At 47.1% G+C, this 26,483-nt stretch overlaps 1 protein-coding gene across 4 annotated transcripts in view; it reads left to right on the forward strand.

Annotated features, from left to right (window-relative positions):
• Positions 1–869: 869 nt before the first annotated feature.
• Cacng7 (calcium channel, voltage-dependent, gamma subunit 7) overlaps positions 870–26,483 on the forward strand; it is a 36,195-nt gene continuing 10,581 nt past the window's right edge. The window contains exons 1-4 of one of the 4 annotated variants that reach the window (NM_133189.5): positions 1,668–1,879; positions 5,399–5,623; positions 7,288–7,374; positions 7,729–7,869. In NM_133189.5, coding sequence (NP_573452.3) covers positions 5,428–5,623; positions 7,288–7,374; positions 7,729–7,869 — 424 coding nt within the window. In that variant the 5' untranslated portion in view covers positions 1,668–1,879; positions 5,399–5,427. The other 3 variants (XM_030243124.1, XM_030243125.1, XM_030243123.1) reach the window with 3 other exon arrangements.

The raw sequence follows: 26,483 nt of genomic DNA on the forward strand, positions 1-26,483 counted from the left end.
TGTACATAGAAACAAACATGGGGGGTGGTGGAGAGAAAATGCACAGACCTGTAAAATAAAAAGAGAAGACAACTTTTGCATGAGAGCGCCATGCAAACCGTTTTTTCTGAGAAGACCGATGTGACCACATTGGTAACATACTCAATGAATAACCCTTGACCAGTGTGTCAGCAAGTGATCGACCCTCCACCCAGTTACCACACACTCATATTCACCCAGAGCAAAGTGCAGATACAGACAACATACACCAGAATCTAGAGAAGTCCTGGTAAGAAATATGAAAAGCTAGCCTACTGTGGGGAGACAGACTTGTTCAGAAGGACCCCATGTTACAGAAGGTGAGAGAACCAGAACCTGGAAGCTTGGGAACCAGTTAGCAAGGCAGAAGACAGGCAGAAACGTCCTCCCGGCCTCTTTCTCCCCTGACCCACTTTGCAAGTACGTGTGGAGGAGAGCAGGGAGTGAAGGGGACCAATCAAGATAAGACTACGTTTCCCAGCAGACATCGCAGAAGACCCTGCCCCCCTCCCCAGGTGCTGTCCTCTGGCCGCCAGGGCTGATGGGGAATGTAGTCTCTGGATCGGGCAAGCCAGCAGAATGGTGCCCCTGTCAGTGTGTTTGGAGGGGACAGAACCTCAAAAGCTTAGCAGGTTCCTTTGAAGGCCTGGCATCTCTCCTCCGGATCTTCGAGTCTCACTCCAACTGGAGGCTGAGGTTACCCCTTTCTCTGGTATCACCTCTCCTGTACTCTTATCACGTTCCTGAAAGCCCCAGTCCAAGTTTCGACCCTCGGCGGGCAGCCTGCCCCTTTAAGAGTGGCCCCGCTGACATCACGGCGGGGGGGGGGGGTGCTGGCCCCGCTCCCAGCTCCGCGGCGGCTGCAGGACCCGGCTCTGCTCTGCGCCTGCCCGCCAGCTGCTCTAGGGACCCGGCCCGGGACGCCCCTTCCCGCCTTCTTCAGCTGCCCAGACCCCCAGGCTCCGCCCCTTGCCTGGCTACAGCCCCAGTCCTCGTCAGGGGGATATCCCATCCTGGCTTGCCCCTGCTGTCTCTCCTCAGAAAGTCAGTCTCTCTCTCTCTCTCTCTCTCTCTCTCTCTCTCTCTCTCTCTCTCGTCTATTTCTCTCTATTTTTCTATTTCCCCATCCCATCTCCTACAAGCTTAAGGTCCCTGGATTTCAGTTTCCTTTGGTCCAAGGCCTCTGAGCTCTCCTTGCCTGGATTTTGGGGCTCTCTGACCTCTCTACTCCCAGGGCCTCAAAATCTCTGAGCCGCTGGAGTGGTGGGGGTGGGGACACCTGAAACTACTCCATCTCTGTCTCCTCTTTTCTGTCTGTCTTTTCTAGTCTCAGGACGCGTGAGTTCCAGAAAATATTTCTCTCTCTCTCTCTTCTCTCTTCTCTCTCTCTCTTCTCTCTTCTCTCTTCTCTCTTCTCTCTTCTCTCTTCTCTCTTTTCTCTTCTCTCGCTCTCTCGCTCTCGCTCTCGCTCTTGCTCTCTCTCTCCTTCTTGGGCTCTCTGCCTCTGTTTCTATTCTCTCTCCCTCCCTGCCTGCCTCCCTGCCTTCCCCCCATCCTGAAGGCTCATCTCATTCCCTCGCTGCATCCTTCTCCCTCCCTTCCCGCCCCTCCCCTCCTCCGCATTAGCCAATGAGCGGCCGCTGGTCCCTGCTCCCGGCTGCGTCCGCTGAGTGAGGCCGCGGGCGAGGGGGGTGGGGGGTGGGAGGCCCGGAGGGGGCCGGGACGCCGGGCTCGGGGGCGGGGGCGGGGGGCGCGGGCACCGGAGACCCCGGTGGCGGCAGCGGCGGCCGGGGAAAACCGCGGGGCCGGTCATGCGGCTGCGGGGCCCGCGGCCCGGAGCGTCCGCCCAGCCCTGAGAGAGGTAAGAGCGAGGGGAGGGTCCGGTGAGGCAAGGGGGCTCCGAGCTAGACCACTCTCAGCCGGAATTGGGGCTCGGGGGAGGTTAGAGGGGCTCCAGGTATGGGATCCTGAGGATTTCAATGTTGAATTTGGGAAGGTTTTGGCGGATAGAGGAACATTTGGGCCTGGTGGATCCCGGAGGACCTGGGGTCCGAGGGTCCGAGAGTAAGAAAACAAACTCGGTGTTTGAGAGTTAAGAGACCGTCGCCACTGGGTAGGCTCTAGGCGGGGTCTTTGAGGAAGCGGATCACGACGAAGGAGGAGGGCCCAGGCCGGTAAGAGCAAGCCGTGAGTCTGGGAAAGGGTCCTAAATAAAGCGGAGAGTTACGGACTCCAAGGATATCGAAGGGAGATGGAGTTTGGACTTGGGCTTTGAGGAATGGCACTTGAGCCATTCAGATATCCAGATCGCGGAAACGCTGGCGTAAAGGATCAATCAGAAGGAGATTCCAGGCCTGGTGATGGTGGAGGTGGGGGTGTCCCAGAGGTGGAATGGCAGCAGAATAAAGAGCTGTGTGGGTCAGGTAGAAAGAAGATGAACTGGACGTGAGAAGGAATGGGATTAATGTAAGAAGTGAGGGGAATTGGAAAGGTCCAGCTCCCCAACTGCTAGTCTAGTAGGAGGAGCAGACCCGAAGGCTGAGGTCAGCTCCCCAGACCAAGACAGTCCGGTGATTGGGTAGATAATGCTTGTATGAGCTGAGTACTGAAAGCAGAGCAGGCAGCTGGCGGTCAAGCCCCAGAGCCACTTGAAGGGGGATGGGAAGAAAAGCTAGACAGCTCTGTTAAATCTAGATCTTTGGGTCCTCCACGAGGCTGGGGCTGAAAGTGAGGGGTTCTGGACCTAAGAACCCCAGGATGTAAGTGGTGACTCTGATTCTATGGTCTTTATTGGGATGGAGTAGAATCCAAAAGCTTACAGAATTCTGATGGAGCCAAGTAGAGTCTCATGTCTTAATTGCATATTGGGAAAATGTTTGGGGGAGGTGTCTCAAACTTTGTAATGAAAAAGATGGTGGGTGGGAGCTGGAGAGATAGTTTAGTTAAGAACACTTGCTGCTCTTCCAGAAGACTCGAGTTTGTTTCACAGCACCTGTCAGGTGATTCACAATTGTCTCTCAACACTAGCTCCAGAGGCCCCATCACCTCTGGCTTCTTCCAATGTATCCATCACCTCTAGACTCGGGTACATTCTCTTGAACATACCCCACATGTAGACACACACACCTACCCAGAGTTTGTTTTTTAAGGGGATGGGTATATCTCTGGTCATAGAGGACTCTGGCTGAGAGTAGCTTGGGGATACTCAGGTGAGTCCTGAGTGCACATTATTGCATTTTGTGTCAAGGAGAGATTTCTTGTAGGGGCGTGGTAGTGTAAGAATTATAGATAAAGAATTTGGAGGCTGTTGAGATGGCTTGGTTGGTAAAGGTGGTTGCTTCTGAGCCTGATGGATGACCCCAGATCCCTGGGACCCACATAGTCAGAAGAAAGTACCAACTCTCGAAAGTATCTCCACATGAGTGCCATGGAGACCACACACATGCACACACACATAAACACACAAACATGATAAATGCATGCATACATACAAAAAAAATTGAACCCTTTAGGACCTCCTTGTTAGAACTTTTAAGCTCCTAATTAGAACTTGGGAGGTCTCAGATATAAACCAACTGGGTATTTCTTGACTGGAGAATACAGAAAGGACTTAGATATTACCGACTGAAAAGTTCTACCATGGGATATCAGAGTCCAGAGTCTGGTAGAATTTGGAGGATGGAGATGGGGAATTCTTTTTTTTTTTTTTTTTTCTTTTCTTTTGGTTTTTCAAGACAGGGTTTCTCTGTATAGCCCTGGCTGTCCTGGAACTCACTTTGTAGACCAGGCTGGCCTCAAACTCAGAAATCTGCCTGCCTCTGCCTCCCGAGTGCTGGGATTAAAGGCGTGCACCACCACGCCCGGCTGAGATGGGGAATTTATGATTGGAAAGCCAGTTCAGAGTGCTGTTTTCTTGTTTACTGGGCAAGGGAGATTGGTTTTACTGGAGCTTTCTGATTGTGAATGCTGGGTTTGAGGGGCTCAGCTCAAGCTCTTGAAAGTCTCAAATCCAAATCATAGCTTCAGATCTCTGGGTCTTAATATCTTGGAACAGATTCCAGGACCCCAGGATCACAGACCTGCCTGGATAAGGTAGAGTTAGGTTTGGACCTAAGATTGTACAAGTGATTTGATCCGAAGCTAGGGAGGTGGCTTAGAGTATAAAGCATAAGGCACAGAAGTGTGAGGCTCTGAATTGTGATTCCTCGAACCCATGTAAGGATGATAGATAGCATGGATCTGTAATAGAAGAATTTCTATGGTGAGAGGGAGGTAGAGATAGGAGAATCTCTAGTTCAAGTTTGCATACCAGCTAGCTTAGCATGAGAAGGAGCAAACAAGAGGCCCTATTTCAAGCAAGGTAGAAGGAGACTGACACCTAAGGTTGTCTTCTGACCACCACACATGTGTGCTCATACTCATGTAAACACACCACACACACACACACACACACACACACACACACACACACACACACACGTGATTTTAAAAAATAATCAACTGAGCATTAAGGTTAAGATAAGCATCCAAAAAGTATCAACGATGCTCAAATTCTTAAGTAGGCCTGAAGTCAAGTGTGGGAGTCCAGGTTATGGGGTTAGGGAGCTGTGAGTGGTGACCTACTTTGGAGATTATTGGATGTGATTCAGGTACAGTTCTAAAGAAAACATTTCAATTGACCAGGTCAGAGCATGGAGTTAAAGCTGGGTAGCATGTGATAGAATTTCCAAATAAATCAAGTTGTCCGTCCGTCACTTAGTGTCTAAGCCTAGTACTCTAGTTCTGCTTAAATTGTGGTCACAGGTCCTTGGGGGAGAGGTGTAGTGTTCACAGCTGAGGACTTAAATCAGGGCAGCGTCGGGGTTGCATTATCACATTCAAATGTGAAGCTGCTGATTAAGCTAGTTTCTGAGTTACTGGCTTACTTCAAAGCTTTAGGAATCTCCTAAGGTCTGGCTTCTAGAATTGGGCTTGCACAGCAACATAGGAAGTTGGATCTAGGGGACTTTGTCTTGGGTTGAGAATTTGTAATCTAATCAGAATCCTGATACTCGGGATTTCTGGTCTAAGACGTGGCTTGAGTCAAGAATCATCTCTAGGTCTGACCAAAGACTGTGGCTGGAAGTCTTGTCTCAAGTTGAGGATCTGCATCCATAAGGAAAGAGCTCAGAGATTGGTTGGGGGAGCCCATTATGGGGATTTGGAGTCAACAATTAGCGTCTCTTTTCAGACTTAAGGGCTGGGATGGCTGTTCATTACACAGAATCAGGCTTGAGAGTTTGGTTTTGGAGTTTGTGTCTCTGACCAGAGCTGATGTTCCAGATGCCTGCACGGGTCTGGGGACTCTGGCCGCTCTCTACTATAGATTCTGGTTCTGCAGGCCCCACAGGGCGCCCCCCGCCGCTCAGGATGAGTCACTGCAGCAGCCGCGCCCTGACCCTGCTGAGCAGCGTGTTTGGTGCCTGCGGCCTGCTCCTTGTGGGCATCGCGGTCAGCACGGACTACTGGCTGTACATGGAGGAGGGGACCGTTTTGCCGCAGAACCAGACCACCGAGGTCAAGATGGCGCTGCACGCTGGCCTCTGGAGAGTCTGCTTCTTTGCAGGTGCCCCCCTTGCCTGCCCTCACTCACCCCAAAATCCTCTATAGTCATGTATCTTGGATTCCAAGAACCCAGAAGTTGATTTGATTTGATTTCTCCTTTGGAAGTTAAATTTCAGCACAAACCCCTAACTTTCTTCCCTTGTCTCAAGAAGTCAGCAGCCTAGGGACAGGGAGGTACTCCAGCATATATGGTGCTTAGCAGCAAGCCTGATGATCTGACTTTCATCCCCAGACTCACATGGTAGCAGGAGAGAATCTACTTCCGAAAGTGGTCCTCTCATTTCCACACTTGCACCCTGCATGCTCATACCTGGACTCCCTAAAAATTATATATATATGTGTGTGTGTGTGTATTTTTGTTTGTTTGTTTTTTTTTTTTTTTGTTTGCTTGTTTTGTTTTTTTTCTTCCTTTCTTTCTTTTTCTTTTTGGTTTTTCGAGACAGGGTTTCTCTGTATAGCCCTGGCTGTCCTGGAACTCACTCTGTAGACCAGGCTGGCCTCGGGCTCAGAAACCCACCTGCCTCTGCCTCCCAAGTGCTGGGATTAAAGGCGTGCACCACCACCACCTGGTTAAGTAATATAATTTTTTAATGAGACAATTTTTAAAAAATCAGAATTCTAGGACTAGAGCTTATGTAGCTCAGTAGGCAGAGTGTTTTAGCAAACATCCTAGAACTTTATAAACTATGTGGTACATGTCTGCAATCACAGAATCTGGGAGATTGGAGGCAAGAGGCTCAAGGTCATCCTTAGCTATTTAGGGAGTTCAAAGCCAGCCTGAGATACATGAGAGTCTGTCTCAAAAAAGAAAAGAAAAGAAACAAAGCCAGTTAGCTATCTAAATTCAGAGCTTGGCTCCTCTGACAGTTACAGTGTTTCATGTGTCCTGAGGATGATTCCCTGCCTGCTGGCTGAACATTGGGACTATTTCCTTTTAGAAATCCTGGCTCTAGGCCACAGCACTGCACGCCTTTAATCCCAGTACTGGGGAGGCAGAGGCAGGTGGATCTCTGTGAGTTCCAGGTCAGCCTACAGAGTGAGATCTAGACAGCCAGGGCTACACAGAGAAACCCTGTCTTGGAAAAAAGCAAAACAAAAGCAAAAAGAGAAAAACAAAACAAGAAAAGAGATCCTAGCTCCCTGAACATTGGGAACACAGGAATCCTTATTCCCAGCTCCCTTCTCATTTAGAATGTTAACATCCATCCCTGCCCAGCTTCACCCTCCAATGCCCGGAACACACCATGACCTACCTCGCCCCCACAACCTCCGCTCCCTTCTTTTTTCTTTCTTTCTTCAGTACTTGGGTTTGAACCCAAAGCTTGCTCAGCAAGCTCTACCACTGAGCTACATCCCTAGCCCTCTTTTTATTTCCTATTTTGAGATAGGACTTTATTAAATTGTCCAGGCTGGACTTAATCTCACTAGGTAACCTGGCTGGCCTTGAATTTGCAGCCCTCCTGCCACAGCCTCCCCTTAGACAGCAGTCCTGCATTTCCAGGTTCAGCTGTCTCAGCCCCTTCTCCAGCCCCAAGAGCAGTGCAGACTGTAAATTTTGGGTGAGATTTCCCATCTCCATCCTGGGTCCTGTTCTGCCCTTGACAGCCTCTCTCCAGTCCTGGAGCCTCTCCTCAATCCTTGCTTTCTTATCTTCCTTCCCACCAGGTCGGGAGAAGGGGCGCTGTGTGGCTTCTGAGTACTTTCTTGAACCAGAGATCAACTTGGTGACGGAAAACACGGAGAATATTCTGAGTGAGGGGGAGCAGGGACGGGGCACAGGCAGCAAGAGGGTTTGTGGAGAAGGGGGTGGATTAGGTAGGGAAAGGGGTATCATACAAAGAGCAGAGGGTTGAAGGGAGGAGGAGGAGGAGAAGAAGAAGGGGGCGTGTCAAATAGAAATGTGGTGGCCAAGTTGAGAGCCAGAAGAGAGGTGTGGTCAAATCAAGGGTGTGGCTTGGTTGAGGGTCCAGTCAGCAGAGGACCTAGCAGATCAAGGGGTGGAGTTCCTGGGGAAGGGGAGAAGCTAAAGAGAAGTGAAGGGAATTGAGAGGTGTCTCACTGGAGACTTGTCCCTCACATCTGCTTTTCCATGTCCGCGTCCCCCAGAGACAGTGCGCACGGCTACACCCTTCCCTATGGTCAGTCTCTTCCTCGTGTTCACCGCCTTTGTCATCAGCAACATCGGCCACATCCGACCTCAGAGGACCATTCTTGCGTTCGTTTCTGGCATCTTTTTCATTTTATCAGGTGAGTCCAAGGAGCTGTGGGCTGGGGCAGGGGTGAGGAGGGGAGAAGCTTCCAGGAGCTAGGGGAAGAACCTTCTTCCACTGAGCGGCTGATCTGATGTGTGCGCGGCTGATCTGATGTGTGCGCGGCTGATCTGATGTGTGCTCTAGGGGGCGTAGTGCCAGTGCGTTGCGTTGTTTAGAGGACTAGAGCGTGGCTATGTGCTTACTTAGGTGCTGGCCTCTGTTCTGAAACAAGCCAATGAGGTGAGGACTATTAATAGTCCCATTTTACAGATATGGAAACAATGGCTCAGAGGGATGAAGTCATGAGCTCAGGGCCAAAAGAGTGAAGTGCAGAGTTGGGAGTCAAACTCACTTAGTTCGCCTCCAGAAGTCGTATTTTTAACTAGCACAGTTATTTTAGGAATTAACAGTTTGCAGAGCTCTTTATTTTGGGTGCACTATTTTATTATTTTAATTTTTCCCCCAAACAAATAAACAAACAAAAATTTTTCCCAATTTTTTAAATTATGTATTCTTCATTTACATTTCAAATGCTATCCCAAAAGTTCCCCCATACCCTCCCCCCCTCCCCACCCACTCCCACTTCTTGGCCCTGGCATTCCCCTGTACTGAGGCATATAAAGTTTGCAAGACCAAGGGGCCTCTCTTCCCAGTGATGCCCGACTAGGCCATCTTCTACTACATATGCAGCTAGAGACACGAGCTCTGGGGGTACTGGTTATTTCATATTGTTGTTCCACCTATAGGGTTGCAGACCCTTTCAGCTCCTTGGGTACTTTCTCTAGCTCCTCCATTAGGGGCCCTGTGTTCCATCCAATAGATGACTGTGAGCATCCACTTCTGTGTTTGCCAGGCACTGGCATAGCCTCACAAGAGACAGCTATATCACAAATAAGATTTTTATAGTGAGCAGTCACAGGCCCATCACTTCCAGTCAGCTGGTGGTCTGTTACCGGGTTTACATTTTCTTCTATCTGTACCTGTTTCTGTTTTTCTTTCCTTTTCTTTTATCCCATCCCCATATCTCCCTTCCTTTCCATTTGCTTTTGCCTTCCCTCCTCTCCCCTTCCCTTCTCTTTCCTTTTTCTTCCTTTTCCATTCTTGGAAAAAAGGTCTCAAATAGCTCAGGCTACCTTTAAATTCACTGTGCAGCTGAGGACGACCTTGAGCATCTAAGCTTCCTGCCTTCGCTTTCTGAGCACTAGAAATACAGGCGTGTGCCTTACCCAGCTTACATGGTGCTGGGCATCGAAGCCAGGGTCTAAATTCTTTATCTAAGCTTCTATCTCTCTCTCTCTACCTATCTCTCTCTCTCTATCTCTCTCTATCTATCTCTCTATCCATCCATCCATCTCTTACTGCTGTTTTTTAAACATTTCAGGATGTAGTTCAGGTGCCCTTCACTCTCAGCACTTCACAGTACATGCCATTAGCTAGAGTTTAGATTTCATCTACAGCTCCTCTGTCTTCTGAGGTGCAAGGCTCTTTATCTTTAGCATGTGTGATCTCACACTGCATCCTCTAAAAAGTCTATGGGGTGTTGTTAGCGCTCACCTGATAGAGTGAGGGATCAAAGATCCACACAGCCGAGTCACCAACATGAACAGCTTCCAGATGATGCCAGTGTCTGGAGATCACAGCGAAGTTCTTTGGGGGCGTCTTATCCCTCCATCCCTGTCCAATCCAATTCATTCCAGACCAGTTTACTGTAATTCCAATATACTTCATCTCAACAATCCAGTCTGATTGACTGATATCTAAGAGTGTGTATGTGTGTGTGCCCATGTGTGTGTTATGCATATGAGGTATGTGGGTCTGTGCATCTGTGCATGTAGAGCCACAGCAGAATGTTGTGACCTTCAGTCATATGCTGCATTATTGCCTTGATAAAGGGTGTGTTACTGCCATTTCAGTTAGACTGGCTCCAACGAGGTCTATGGATCTGCTTGTCTCTGGCCTGACTCCCCAGTGCATGGGTCACAGACATGGGTCAGCCAAGGCTTACTTGGTAAATGGATGTTGGAAATTCAAACTTGGGTACTCATGCTTGAACACTAAGCACGCTTATCCACTGAACCATCTCCTCATACATAGATATATAATCTGCCACAACCTACGGTGTTTCTCCTTCACCCTGCTCTCCCACAGGGTCCATCTTTGTAGGTCACTGTGGAAGCAGTTGCAGAAGGATGTCCCTGCTCCTTCCCCAGCTCTCTTGAGGCCAAACCTTCCCCCAGCCTTCACCCTAACCTGAGAAGACCTTTTTCAAGGAAAGCAGGGTACAGCCTCTGTGCAGATTCAAATCACAACATTCGAGCCAGACACCGAGCTAAAATAAGACATGTTGGATATCACGATCCAAAAGTGTCAGAACAGAAAGGGCTCATCATTTCTGAGATGGAAAAATAGTAGCCTAGAGAGAGAAAGTGGGGCAAGAGTGCATCCCATGGGGACTTTTATTCAATCTACCCAGTATGTTGTATATAAAGTCCCTCTGTTTGCAGACCACAGGGATGGAACTGGTTGATTCAGCCAGTCAATGGCAGAGCTGGGCTTTGAACCAAGTGTATTCTGATTCTAAAATCCACTGTGCAAGCGCTGAACCAGTAACTGTCTGCCCAAGCTCAAACTGCAGATTAATGATGCCTTTGGGGCTGAGAGTCAGAGTTCTGGTCTCCAAATGGGAGAGACTGACGTCGAGTGCGTGCATGCGTGCGTCTCTGTGTGTATGCATGCATGTGTTGTCGTATGATGTGTGTGGTGTTCTAGTTTGATTTCTGAAACAAAACATTCAGACTAATAGTAACTTAGAGGAGTAAAGGGTTTATTTGGCTTATAATTTCAGTCGATCATTTCAGGAAAAGCAAGGCAGGAGCCCATGCAGCCAGTCTCGTCACATGTGCTGTCAAAAGTAGAGAGAGCCGGGCGTGGTGGCGCACGCCTTTAATCCCAGCACTTGGGAGGCAGAGGCAGGCGGATTTCTGAGTTCGAGGCCAGCCTGGTCTACAAAGTGAGCTCCAGGACAGCCAGGGCTATACAGAGAAACCCTGTCTCGAAAAACCAAAAAAAAAAAAAAAAAAGTAGAGAGAAATGAAAGCACCCGTGCTGCCTGCTTGCTTTTTCAGCTAGTGTCTTTTACTCTTAAATAGCTGAGGTCCTATCCCAGGAAATGCCTACATTCACGATGGGTCCCACCTCAATTAATATTTGAGACAACCCCCAGGCGATGGTGGCGCACGCCTTTAATCCCAGCACTTGGGAAGCAGAGGCAGGTGGATTTCTGAGTTCGAGGCCAGCCTGGTCTACAGAGAGTTCTGGGACAGCCAGGGCTACACAGAGAAACCTTGTCTCGAAAAACCAAAACAAAAAAAAAAAAAAATTGAGACAATCCCTCCAACCCCCAGATGATTGGTTAGGGCAACCTGATCTAGATAATTCGTCATTAATACTCCCTTCCTTGTGGGGTTAGAGAGAGGGCTCAGCAGCTAAAAGCTCTGAAATTTTCTTCCAGAAGAAAATTTTTTTGGTTCCCAACACCCACATTGGGATGGCTCCCAACCCTCCCTAATGCCAGCTCTGTAGGACCTGCCTCCACGGGTGCATGCACTCACATGCACATATCTCTTTATAAACACACACAATAAACATTTAATTTTCATTTATTTTAATTAAAATGTGTAAAAATAATGACTTCCTTCCTAGGTAGAACTAGTCAGCACAGATACATAGCGATGAGCTTAGACAAGCTCTTTCTCTGTAGGCCGGAAACTCATGGCAGTCCACCTACCTCAGCCTCCCTAGTGCTGGGATTATAGACATATATTGCCATGCCCAGACTAAATCTCTTTTTTAAATTCATCTTAGAGTGAATAGATTTTAGTCTATTCACCCTATCCCAGGGTATTTGCTTATGCACCTTCAAGCTTGTGGCTTTCAGCAGCTGAACCACAGCTATAATCTTTGAGAGATCCCCTACTGCCTGGATGAGCTCTTTCTGAGAGATGAGAGAACAGTTTTAATACCTTTAAAAAAGGGTTATCTATTTATTTTATGTTTGTGAGTACACTGTAGCTATACAGATGGTTGTGAGTCACTGTGTGGTTGCTGGGATTTGAACTCAAGACCCTTGGAAGAGCAGCCAGTGCTCTTATCCACTGAGCCATCTCGCCAGCCCAAGAGCAGTTTATTACTTTGGCTCACGATCTCAGAGATTTCATTCTGTGTATTGGCTGGCTCCATTGTTGTAGGCCCGTGTCGAGGTGGCTCGTCGTGGAGGCAAAAGTCTATGTTTGGGGCAGGGAGATGGCTCAGTTGGTAAAGAGTGACTGCCTTGCAAGATTGAGGATCTGAGTTCGGATCCCTAGCACCACATTAAAAGCAAGCAAGCAAACAAACAAACAGTGGCTATGGCAGTGCATGCCTGTATCCCAAGCACTGAGTAGGTAGAGACAGGTGGTCCTTCAAACGTATAGACTTAGCTGAATAATGAGCTTCAAGTTCAGTCAGAGAATTTGCCTCAGGGAATTAGGTAGAGATGACTGGTGAAGACACCAGGCCTCCCAGCTCACCCTGTTCTCTCTTTGTCCCCTTTTTTTTTTATTTAACTTAATTTTATTTGAAGATTTATTTACTTATTTATTTATTTATTTATTTATTTATTTATTTAATGTATGTGTGTACACTGTAGCTGGCTTCGGACACACCAGAAGAGGGCATCAGATCCCATTACAGATGGTTGTGAACCACCATGTGGTTGCTGGAAATTGAGCTCATGACCTCTGGAAGAACAGTCAGTGCTCTTAACCGCTGAGCCATCTAGGCCTCCCCTCTTTGTTCTTCAAAAAGTGTTTTATTTTATTTTTAATTCTGTGTGTCTGTGTAGGGTGTGTGTACAGGAGAATAGAGGAAGGTGTCAGATCCCTTGGAGCTGGAGTTAAAGGTGCTTGTGAGCTGCCTGATATAGGTGCTGGGAACTGAATTTGGGTCCTCTGCAAGAGGACGCACTCATAACTGAGTTCTCTCCATCCCCTCCATGCACATCTGCCCCACCCCCACTCCCATCACCACCGTCATAAACCACAACTGTTAAGTTGGACAAAGTTACTAGAAAGCAGTGAGTGAGGGCCGAGCCAGGAGGGAACCTATAATCAAGGGCACATCCTCAAGTGATCTACTTGATCTACTTTTAGGCTAAGTCTTACCTCCTAGAGTTTTCAAAGGCTTCCAAAAATCATACTTCCAGCTGGGGAACAAAATTCCATATATGTGCCTGTGGGGCTACATTTCACATTCAAACCATAATGTGTCTTGAAATATTTCTTTTTCTTTTTTTCTTTCTTTCTTTTTTTAAAAAAAGATTTATTTATTTATTACATGTAAGTACACTGTAGCTGTCTTCAGACACTCCAGAAGAGGGAGTCAGATCTTATTACAGATGGTTGTGAGCCACCATGTGGTTGCTGGGATTTGAACTCTGGACCTTCGGAAGAGCAGTCAGGTGCTCTTACCCACTGAGCCATCTCACCAGCCCAAAATATTTCTTATTGTTGTTCTCTTTTTCTACCAAGAAATTAAAAATGTGAATCCCATCCTTAGCTTGCAAAGCAAACAAAACCTGACAGAAGAATAGTGCAGTTGTCCAAACCCTGATCTTGGTCATGGGCATAAGGTTTTTGGGCTGTAACAGTAAGTGCTCAGCTGTAGTAAAGCGCAAACCAGCAAGGGCTGCCTATAGTAGTAGCACACAGGTAGGCTGGCTATAGTAGTAGCACACAGGTAGGCTGGCTATAGTAGTAGCACACTGGTAGGCTGCCTATAGTAGTAGCACACTGGTAGGCTGCCTATAGTAGTAGCACACAGGTAGGCTGGCTATAGTAGTAGCACACTGGTAGGCTGCCTATAGTAGTAGCACACTGGTAGGCTGCCTATAGTAGTAGCACACTGGTAGGCTGCCTATAGTAGTAGCACACTGGTGGTAGGCTGCCTATAGTAGCAGCAAACTGGTAGGCTGCCTATAGTAGCAGCACACTGGTAGGCTGCCTATAGTAGCAGCAAACTGGTAGGCTGCCTATAGTAGCAGCACACTGGTAGGCTGCCTATAGTAGCAGCACACTGGTAGGCTGCCTATAGTAGCAGCACACTGGTAGGCTGCCTATAGTAGCAGCACACTGGTAGGCTGCCTATAGTAGCAGCACACTGGTAGGCTGCCTATAGTAGCAGCACACTGGTAGGCTGCCTATAGTAGCAGCACACTGGTAGGCTGCCTATAGTAGCAGCACACTGGTAGGCTGCCTATAGTAGTAGCACACTGGTAGGCTGTCTACTTTACAAAAGCCCTGAACAAAGCACACCTATAATCCCAGCCCTTGGGAGATGGAGACAGGAACATCACAAGTTCAAGGCCATTTATGTCTTTAAGGTGAGTTCAAGGCCAGCTTGGGCTACAAGAATCCCCGTCTCAAAAAAATAGAAGCAGGGGCTGGAGAGATGGCTCAGCAGTAAGAGCGCTGACTGCTCTTCTGAAGGTCCTGAATTCAATTCCCAGCAACCACTTGGCTCACAACCACCCATGATGAGATCTGACGCCCTCTTATGGTGCATCTGAAGACAGCTACAGTGTACTTACATATAATAATAAATAAATAAACCTTTAGAAAATGCTGAAAAAAAATAGAAGCAGAACAAAGAAATAAATGGATGAATACATAAATGCGTTGGTATCGGTAGTGTCATCACGGACTTGTTTGGGACTGGGCAGATCTGCCCTATGTGAATTGCATTATTTCATTTCCTTGACTATTATTATCTCCGTTTAAAGTTTTTCTTATTACCATTATCATCATTATTACTATGTGCATGTCTGTGTATGCATGTCTGTGTGGTCAGGAGTGCAAAGGCATAGTTGTGGAGGCCAGAAGAAATCCTTGGGAAGTCAGTTCTTTCCTTCCACCTATGGGGGTTTCAGGGATCGAAATCTGGCCTGCACAACAGGTACTTTTGCCCACTGAGCTTTCTCCCCAGTCCCAATATCTTCATTTGCCCCTGTGGAAGCAGAAGCAAAAGTGAAATTGTTCAGCAGTGAGTCCGGGATTCTAGACCAGGCACTTTCACCACAGCACTGTGACACCCCACTAAAATCACAGCTCCTAAAACTCTACCAGGCACATACATGTCTGTAAGCTCAGCCCTCTGGGGACCAAGGCAGGAAGACTGAGAATTTGAGACCAGTCTGCCAAGACTACAAAGCAAGATCCTGTTTTGAATGAACATTGAAACCACTGGGCACGGTGGCATATAACCTTAATTGCAGTACACAGGAGGCAAAGACAGGCAGATCTCTATGAGTTTGAAGCCAGACTAGTGTACATAAAGAGTTCCAGATACCCAGGTCTACATAGTGAGACCTTGTCTCAAAGCCATCAAATTTGTGTCATCCCAGTACTCAGGAGGTGGTCAGGGTAGGAGATTCAGATGTGCAAAATCATCCTTGGCTACATAGTGAGTTCAAGACCAACCTGGGCTGCACAAGACACTATCTCAAAAACAAACCGAACAGAACTCCATGCATAATATCAATACCTTAGAGCGTAAGAGTAGAATGATGTGGTCTAAGTGCCGTGTTCGTGGTGAAGACCGGAGTCACTTCAGAGTTTATCATTGATAACATCAGCACTCAAAAACTGGAGAAAGTGGTGGTGGTGGTTGGAGCATTAAGGAAAGATAGCTTGGGATATCCCTTGTCAAACATCTCTCAAGGGTTTGGAGAATAAACTGGAGGGCAAGAGACTTGATTAGTTTTTGCTTGTTTGTTTTCATTGCTGAGACACAGGATCTAATAAAAAGCAGCCTCAGGACAGAAGGATTTGCTTTGACTCAGGGTTCCAGGGTGCAGCCTAACCTGGCGGCAAGAACACAGCTAATCACATTGCATCAGTAATCAGAAGCAAGGAGGCATGGATGCTGGGCTCAAATTGCTTCTCTTTTTTATTCAGGATCTAACACCAGGAGATGATGCCTCCTTTATTTGGGGTGACATTTCCTGCCCCAGTTTACACAATCTAGAAACTCCCTTGTTCGAATACCCAAAAGTTTGTCTCCCAAGGTGACCGTAAGAGTCCATCAAGTTGACATCACAAGGCTGAAACTGGACTGCATCTGCAGTGGTCCAGGCAGCAGCAGGTTAGGTCTAGCCTGGGTTAGAGGTATCTTCCAGCTGTGAGAGAGAAGGATATTGACCGGAAGGGAATCAATAGAACCCAGTGACTGACTTTTGGGAGCTGGGGGAGGAGGCCAGGGTGGCATAGCTTCTCTTTTCTCTTTGATTATTTGAGACAAGATTTCTTTATGTAACCCTGGCTGTCCTGAGACAGGCTGGCCTTGAACTCAAGCTCTGCATCCAACTGAGCTTCCTGGGTACTGGAATCAAAGCCTTGTATGCCGCCACAGGGAGGCTTACCTAGATTTTGCTTTTGCAGGTCACCGTAGACACACACACACACACACACACACACACACACACCCTGCATTCACACCAGTTCCGAAGCACACTCTGTACATTTGATTTCAAAACAAAAACATTCCCCAAACCTACTCTGGAATGACCTTGTACTTCTGTGTAGTGGAGCGTGACCTTCCTGTTCTGATCTTCCGGCACCTTCCCATCCTCGGTCTCCCAGGGTACTGGGACTACAGCTTATGATATTGTACCCGCTTTACGTACTACCGAGAACTGAATCTAGAGTCACTCTAGACAAACACTCTACCAGCCAAGCAACATCCCCAGTCCTGCGTCTGCTTTAACATTCATTCATCAGTTGTGCAGTGTAGCAGGTCCTGTGAGGCTAAATCCACCATGAACGCCCAGACACCGTGGCAGGACAGCCTCCCCTGCAAGTCATCCACAATTGTCACGAGATTTCCTGCATTCGTCCGGTACATTTCCAGTGTGTCAGAAGACGCTCACATCGCTCGCTCACTCTGGCCTACAAGGTCTTTTAGAACCTAGCTGGTGCTCAGATCTGTGACCCACTAACACTCCCTGCGTTGCCGGTGGCTTTCTGCTGCCCTGAATTCAATACATTCCATTGCTTGGAAATGCAGATCTCAGCTTCACCACAGGACTTCTACACTTCATTATTCCTCCCTGCAGGGGTCTCTTCCTGACCCCCAGGCCCTCTTCAAAATTTCCTCTTCTGGCTGGACTTTTATCCTGTAATCCTGTTTACTCCAGTAATCCTTGCAATTGGGAGGTAGGAGGGTTGATTTGAGTTTGAGACCAGCCTGGGCAACAGTGAGGTTAAGGCAAAACTGGGTTACATGGTGAAGACCCCTCACCCTACCCCACCCCACCCCCCAAAAAAGAAGGAAAATGAGGTCTGCAGATGACTAAGTGGGTAAAAGTGCTTGCCACCAAGACTGATCGCCTGAGTTTGGTTCCCAGGGCCTACATGGTAGATGGTAAAAACAGATTCACGGGCTGTTCTTTGACCTCTGCATGCACACAGAACACACTACATAAATAAATGTAAAGAAACAAACCAACCAATCAACCGGTGAACACGGCAGGATGGCAAGTAACAAATGAGCAAAGGGTGTCACCATACACTGGCAGCCATTTCTAAAGTCCTACTACCACATATCTTTGTGTGTGTGTACATGTGTGTGCATATGTGCGTGTTTGTGTGTATGTATGTGTACTTGTATGCATATGTGTATGCATGTATGTGCATTTGTGTGTTTGTGTGTATATGTATATATACATGTGTACAATGTGTATGTATGTGTACATGTGTGTATGTATGTGTATATGTGTGTGTGTATGTGTTTTACTCATGTAAGTGTGGGTTCACACATGCAGAGGCCAGAGTAAGATGTAGAATGGTTTTCACTGTGATCTTTCTCCCCCTCCCTCCCTCCCTCCCTCCCTCTCTCTCTCTCTCTTTCCTTTCTTTCTTTCTTTCTTTCTTTCTTTCTTTCTTTCTTTCTTTCTTTTTTTCTTTCGACAGGGTATCTCTGTGTAGCCTTAGCTATCCAGGAACCCACTATGAAGAGTAGACTAGCCTCAAACTCAGAGATCCCCCTGCCTCTGTTTCCCGAGTATGAGATTAAAGGCATGTGCCACTGAACCCAGCTCTGTGTTCTTATCTTCAGCGAGGGTCTCTAACTGACTTAAGAAATGTGTCTTTTGGGCTTTACTGGATGGTCTATGGGCTCTCAGGATGGATCTTCCTGTCCCATGACCTGATGCTGGGGTTACAGGCATAGCAGCCATGATTAAGTTTAATGTACATACAAAGGATTCGAACTCAGGTCCTCATGCTTGCAGGGCACGTCCTTTAACCCAGGCTGGCCTGGAACTCACTACATAACCATAAGTAACCAAACATGACCCTGAACTCGCAATCCGTCTGCCTCAACATCTTTAGTACCGAGATTACAGGCATGGACCACCACCAAGTGTGGTGCATATGGTGCTAAGAATTGAACCAGAGCTTGGTTCATGCTGGTCCAGCAGTCTACCAACTGAGCCACACCCTTCCTCACATACATATTGTTTATACTCTTTATCATGAGTCCCATTTTATTATTTTCCTACCCAATTCTTTCAGAACATAAACTCCAAAGGACATGCACCTTTCCTTTTCATTTTTCCTTCCTCCCACCACCCCGTCATGTGTGCATGTGGTTGGGGTGCAAGTTCAGGCGTGTGCATGCATGTGGAGGCATAGGCTCATGTCCAGCATCGTTCTTGATCACCTTTCCATCTGATTCTTTGAGGCAGAGTGTCTCAGTCAAACTAAGGGCTCACGGATATGACTGGTGTCACTCAACAGCCTGTTCTAAGACCCCGTTTCCACTTCTCAGACTGAAATTACAGGCAGACCACCACACCCACCAGGCATTTCCTCAGGTCTGGGCTTCCTCATGGATTCATGCTGGACAAACAGTTTAACCACAGAGGCACGGCCCCAGCCCACCTGGGGACTTGTCAAATGTGCTTCCAGGTGTGTCTGAATAGCCCGTGTGAGTTTCCAGTAGGAAGGACATGTCGAAGAGCGGGAGTGGATGGATGGCAGCTCTGGTGCTCCCGGAAAAGAGATTAGAGTTTGATTCCAAGCACCTACGTCTGATCGGTTACAGTAGCCTGTGACTCCAACTCTAAGGGTCTGATGGCCTCTTCTGGATGGCAGCTCTGTCCATTTGTGCACACATTCACACAGACACTGATATAGAAATAGTAAAGTATATTTTTTAAAAAGGTTAAGGAGGGCTGGAGAAATGGCTCCGTGGTTAAGAGCACCGACTGCTGAGTTCAAATCCCAGCAACCCCATGGTGGCTCACAAACATCTGTAATGAGATCTGACGCCCTCTTCTGGTGCATCTGAAGACAGCTACAGTGTACTTAGATATAATAATAAGTAAATCTTTTTTTTTAAAAAATACAAATAAAAAGGTTAAGGAGAGGCCAGGCGCACATCTTTAATCCCAGCACTTGGGAGGCAGAGGCAGGTGAATTTCTGAGTTCCAGGACAGCCAGGGCTACACAGAGAAACCCTGTCTTCAAAAACCAAAAAAAAAAAAAAAAAAAAAAAGGTTAAGGAGATAGCTCATCTGTAGAGCACATCCTACAATCCCCTGATATTAGAGCACCTGCCTTGATTCCCACAGGGGTGGGGGGTATAAGGAGTGTGACTTAGTGGTAGAGCACCTGGTGTTATTCTGGAGCCCCTAGATTCAATCTCCATTGCTACAGGGTAGCAGGGAGACAAGAGGAGCTAATAGAATCCTCCGGAAGTTCCAGACTACTGTCTTTTTCTTTTAAAATTTTATTTATGTATTTATTTATTTATTTATTATTTATTTATGTGCAGATGGTTGTGAGCCTTCATGTGGTTCTTCAGAATTGAATTTTTAGGACCTCTGCTGGCTCCAGTCGGCCCCGCTCCAGTCTCTTAGTCCCTGCTCACTCCAGCCCAAAGACTTATTTTTTATTATACACAAGTACACTGTAGCTGACTTCAGATGCACCAGGAGAGGGCATTGGATTCCATTACAGGTGGTTGTGAGCCACCATGTGGTTGCTGGGATTTGAACTCAGGACCTTCGGAAGAACAGTCAGTGCTCTTACCCGCTGAGCCATCTCGCCAGCCCCCAGACTACTGTCTTATATGTGCTGAATACCGTGCTACATCCTAGGAATGCAATAGAAAAGGTGCTGAACTCATTCTCAGAATTATGGAGCTCACATGGCCTCCTTGTGAGACAGCAGTGAGCAGTGTACAATAAAAAAGCAACACGGAGAGACCTCAGTTGTTTATGTAGTCGTGAGTGCTACGGTGAAAACAAATTAAGGGCCAGTGAGACAGCTCAGCAAGTGAAGATGGTTGCTGCCAGCCTGAAGACCTGGCTTCTATCCCTGGGACGACATGCTGGAAGGAGAGCACCGACTCCTGCATGTTCTACCCTCATACTCACTCCACGGTGTGCCTCCACCCCCAGCTCACAAAATTTAATTAAGGCAGACTGGGTAAAATGAGAGATAAGGCATAATTTCCTCCACCTATTTGAATCATCTGGCTTTTAGATACTTCTCAATTCTTTCTTCTTTCCCACACACTCAATTCTGCACACAAGCACACATGGGTGCAGTACCAATAGAGGCCAGAAGAAAGCGTCAAGTCCTTTGAAACTGGAGTTCCAGGCAGGTGGCTGTGAGTTGTCTGACCTAGGTGTCAGGAACTGAAGTGGAGTCCTCTAGAAGGGCAGCAAGTGCATTTCACAGCTGTGTCATCTCTCCAGCTTCCCTACACACACACACATACACACACACACACACTCACACATACACACACACATATACACACACATACACACACATACACTCACACACACACACTCTCACACACACATACACTCACACACACATACACTCACACATACACACTCACACATACATGCACTCACATACACACTCACACATACACACACACTCACACACACACATGCACGCACACACACACTCTCACACACACATACACTCACATACACACTCACACATACACACACACTCACATACACACACTCACACACACACATGCACGCACACACACACACACGCTCTCACACACACATACACTCACACACATGCACATACACACACTCACATACACTCACACACACACACTCACACACATGCACGCACACACACACTCTCTCACACACATACACTCACATACACACTCACACATACACACACACATACACACACATATACACACTCACACACATGCACGCACACACACTCACACACACATGCACACACACTCTCACACACATACATACACACTCACACACACACACGCACACACTCACACACATACACTCACACATACACACTCTCACACACACACACTCACACGCACATACACACACTATGCACACCCTCTGCCCCTCACAGCACTGGGGATTAAACACAGGATCTCCCATGTGCCAAGCAAACGCTGTACCACTGAACTACATCCCAGCTACTTTTATATTTTTCATGGTGTGATGGTACTGTACTGCCCAGGTGTGAACCCTTTTTGTAGTTCAGGCAAACCTTCCACTTGGCATCCTCTTGCCACTGCCTGCTTTGATTACCAATTACATTTATTTCTTTACCACCTGAAAATAAGTTTTGGAGCCAGGTATGGTGGCACACATCTGTAACCCTAGCATTCAGGAGCTGAGGTAGAGCCGGCATGGTGGTGCATACCTGTAATCTTAGCAAAGGCAGAGGCAAGCGGATCTCTGAGTTCATGGCCAGCCTGGAGTACAGGGTAAGTTCCAGGACAGCTAGGGCTACCTACATAAAGAAACTTTACTACCTGACCCCACCCAAAGAGATTGAGGCTTGAGGGTTGCAAGTTCAAGGTGAGTTTGGGGTATAGACTGAGACCCTGTCTCAAAAAAAGCAAAAGGTGATTTGCAGAGAAAGGAAGAAATTAAATTGTAGATATTAGGTTATTTGCCTGTTTTTAAGTTGAGGAGATGGCTCAGTGGGTGAAGCGTTTGCCACACAGGCATGAGGACCTGAGTTCAATCCACAGCACCCACATAAAACTCTTGTTTGGAGCACACATCTGAAACCCCAGAGCTAGGAGAGTAGAGACAAGAGGATCCTGGCAGTTCCCTGGCCAGCCAGGTTAGTTTAATTAATAACCTCTAAGTTCAGTGAGAGATCCTTTCTCAAAAAGCTAAGGTGTAGAAGATGTCTAGTATCAACCTCTGGTACCCATATGTACACACACTCACATACATGTGTCCAAACACACAGAACATGTGCACACACGTATCACCCATACAGTCGTAAGGATCTTACAAGAACACATTCTTTTGCATGAATACAGTGCCATATCACATCTAAAATTTGACAATATTTGTCTGATATAATTTATCTGTTTTCTTCTGTTTTTCAAAATTTACAGCTATTTGTACAATGCGTATGCACGTGCACATTCGTGTGTGACCTGCCACGTGGGAAAGTCAGAGGGCAACTTTTGGGAGGCAGTTTTCTCCTTCCATCCCGTGGGACCCAGGATAGGCACTTAGGTCATCAGGGTTAACAGCAAGCACTTTTACCCATCGAGCCTTCTTGCTGGCCCAGTTTTCTCAATCCATTTTCTTACTGTCCCATCTGTTTCAAGAATATCTTTCCTAGGGTCGGTAAGGTTGCTCAGGGATCGTGCACTTGCCTCCTTGAGACTCTGGGTTCAACAGCATGGGGGGGAAAGACAAAGGCTGGCTTTTAAGTTTTCCCTCAGAGGCAGGATTTGACCTAGCCTCGGTATTTGATTTTGTGAATACGTCTTTTCTTTGGTGCATACCGTAGTGCTCTGCCACTCCTTTCCTGCCCCACTCCAACACTGACTTTTTAAATACAGAAAACATAGTATAAGGAAATCCTATGTGCCCTTCATTTGGTTCTCACAATTGCCAGCATATGGTGGATCTTTTTTTAGTCTAACACTGCCATGTCCCCTTTCCGTACTTCTGCCTTATTTTAAAGCCAGGCACAGACATCAGCAACTTATTTTGTCTTTGTGTATTTTAGTCTCCAAGAGAGAAGTACTCTTGTATTTACAACCTCCATGCTGGCCATGGTACCACGACAAAGCCCGAATGAACAAAGCCAAGAGAGTTAGCTTAATGCCGTCTAATACCTACTACTTACTGTTCATCCCCCCTCCTCCTGCACACACTGGTCTCATAAATGCCTTTTCTCTGTGAGCATGTTGCAAATCAGTATGTAAATTATACATGGGCATTTGGCTGATAGCTCTCCAAAGCCTCCTTTGAGCTCAGACAGCCTCTCTTTTTTCCTTTAAAAAATATTATTACATTTATTTATCCATTGATGTGCAGGTGTACACCACGGCACTTGTAAGGGTTTTCTCTGTCCTTCACGTGGGTTTTAGGGAGTGGACTCGGGTCATCAGGCTTGGAGCAAGCACTTTCACCTCAAGAGACACCTCACCACCTTCTTTTTTTTTTTTTTTTGGTTTTTCGAGACAGGGTTTCTCTGTGTAGCCCTGGCTGTCCTGGAACTCACTTTGTAGACCAGGCTGGCCTCGAACTCAGATATCCGCCTGCCTCTGCCTCCCAAGTGTTGGGATTAAAGGTGTGTGCCACCACTGCTGGGACCTCACCACCTTCTTTTCCTTCCTTCCCTTTTCCTTCTTCCCTCCTCCCTTTCTTTCCTGTCATTTGTGGGGTTTGGGGGGACATGGCAATGTGTGGTGTAGAATCCTCCTGTTCTGTGGTTTTCTAAAGACATCAATGCTGTGGGTGAAGCCATCCACCCATCTTTGTAAACTAGGTTTTGGAAGAAGCTTGGGAAAGTCTGAGTTTGATTTCTTGTTGTTTGGTCAAGAGCACCACTACGTAAAGCTGGGTGCACTTGGCTCGCATCTGTAATCCCAGCATTTCAGAGACAGACAAAAGGATCAGGAACTCAAGGCCATCCCTTGGCTACACTGACAGTTCAAGGCCAGGCTGGGTTCTGTGATAGATGGGGCTATTAAGGTTCTATCAGAAGATGCAGCGAGTCTGCTGTCTGGCGCTCTCGCGCTCTCTCTCTCTCTCTCTCTCTCTCTCTCTCTCTCTCTCTCTCTCTCTCTCTCTCCCTCTCTCCCTCCCTCTCTCTCCCTCCCTCCCTTCCTCCTTCCTTCCCTCCCTCCCTCCCTCTCCTTCCTTCCCTCCTCTTTCCTCTCCCTCTCTCTCTCCTTCTCTTTCTCTCCCTCTCTCTCTCAGCTGCAAGGATTAATCTCTTTAATCTCTGATCCGTGCACCACATTCTGAATACTTCAGGGCAGGGTTTCTGTAGAATATCCCCCACCCGGCATATATCAGTTTCCTTGCTTAGCATGTTTGTCTTTCCTGTCTCTTCTGTAATCTGGAAGTTATGCTCGGACTTAGGGCTTGAATGGCATTTGGGCTAAACACGATTGGCAAAAAGAAGGAAAAATGTGCAGCTATGAGCTTTGTGGTCCTTCTCTTTGGGAAGTAGTTGCATCTCCTCAGATAGTGTTTGCATTCTCTTCTCTTGGTCATATGTTAACAAATGTCTATTCTCTCAAGATAGGATGTCACTGAAGGACCAAAGTAATGACTACCCTAAATTCTAGCTTAGGGAACTTGTGGGTTTCTTGGGCTTATTTTCGGGAGGGTGGGTGAGGGGTTACTTGCAGGTATGTTAAAGTGGATACTTCCTATTGGAATGTGGCTGAGGAGTTACCTGTAGAAGTGTGGGTAACCCCCAAAGCAGATGTACTGAAAGTCCTCATCGCAGCATGTGTTACAACTTCCCATAGCTGCATAAAGGAAGCTTCGGCCAACTCCACCTCTGCACACTACCTAGCATCTTCTAAGATCTTATGCAACTGGAGCAGGGCATACAGCTGTCAGGGAGGGGCAGGAGGGAGTAGCTGAAACCTCAGTGGAGGTCAGAAGCCAACTTGCTTGAGTCAGTTCTCTGCTTCCACTGTGTGGGTTTTGAGGATCGGACTCACGTCATCAGGCTTGGTCGAAGGCCTGCGGAGCCGTGTCTGCAGCCCACTAGTAACTTTATTTTTAATATTTTAGAGTTTTGGAGGAGTCTCATTCTGTAGTCCAAGATGTCTTCCAACTCACAGGAATTTGCCTGCTTCAGCCTTTTGAGTGCTGGGGTTAGCGGTATGAGCCACCACACTCCGGTACTTCTTCCTTTTGTTGCTCCTTGCACAGGGCTGCCTGCAGGTTGCCATGGCACCACCCTTTCAGTACACTCTCCCTTCAGCTCAGCATCCTTTTTCTTGTGTGGCTGCCCATCATGCAAAACTCAGAACAGAAAAGAAGGCCAGAAGAGGCCTCCTAAATGAATATGGGTCCCCCACCATCTCCTACCCTAGAGACTGGGTTTCTCTGTGTAACAACAGTCATGGCTGCCCTGGAATTCACTTTGTAGACTAGGCTAGCCTCTAACTCCTTGCTCCTGCCTCCCAAGTGTTGGGATTAAAGGCATGTGCCACCACTGCCCAGTGACTGTGGATCCTTGACTCTGAATTTTAACTTTGGGTTTTCTGTTTGTTTTCCATTTTTGTTTTTGTTTTGTTTTCAAGACAACGGTTTCTCAGTGTAGCCCTGACTGTCCTGGAACTCACTCTGTACACCTGGCTGGTCTCGAACTCACAGAGAGCCACCTGCGTCTGCCTCCTAAGTACTTGGGTTACAGGAGTTTGCTATCACTGCCCAGCTTTGTTATCATCTCTAGTTTCCTTCTCCCACTTACTGATCTCCTTCTTCCTAGCTAATTAATTCCCTTTCTATTTTCCTATTTATTTTTTTAACTTGACGTGGTAATGCACACTTTAAATCCCATCATTTAGGGGGCAGAAGCTTTCTATTTTCATGTTGATTTTTTTTTTTATTACATGGGTGCACATATGTAGAAGTCATAGGACAACTCCCAGCACCCAGTTCTCTCCTTCAGTTACTTGGGAGCTAGGACTCTATCTGAGGTTATCAAGTTTGGCGGCAATCTCTTTTCACTGGTGAGCCATCCTGTCAGTCCATGGTTTTTGTTTTGTTGAATTTATCTATCTACCTACCTGTTTATTCATTTATTTATTGTGACCCTCTGTATTTTATCAGTGTTTCTACGACATGTAGAGGGTTGATTTACCAGAGTGTGGGCGCCCCTCCAGTGATTACATCACTGAAGAAAATGTTCCCCCTCTTCCTGCCCTAGCAACTATTACCTGCTTGTAATCCTCAGGCCGGGGCAGGTCCTCGATCCCCAATCGCCACCACCTGCAGGCATCTACTCCTGTTTCTCTTTCCTAACTAGACTGCCCATGTTTGCTGTGGCTTCAGACCTTTCTCTTTAGCAGACACAAACTTGTCCTCACCGGACCAGTTCTTAGAAGCCTGGAGGAGCAGGCCAAAGTATTTGAGAACCTTCTGTGCACCCAAGAAAGCTGCTCAAGAATGCACTTGAGGATAAGTTTGCTGCCTCTGTTTTGTTGTTGGTGGTGTTTTTTTGGTTTTTGTTTTGTTTTGTTTTATTTTGTTTTGTTTTGTTTGTTTGTGCA

The sequence above is a fragment of the Mus musculus genome, chromosome 7 (genome assembly GCF_000001635.26).
Source record: "Mus musculus strain C57BL/6J chromosome 7, GRCm38.p6 C57BL/6J".
Classification (NCBI taxonomy): domain Eukaryota; kingdom Metazoa; phylum Chordata; class Mammalia; order Rodentia; family Muridae; genus Mus; species Mus musculus.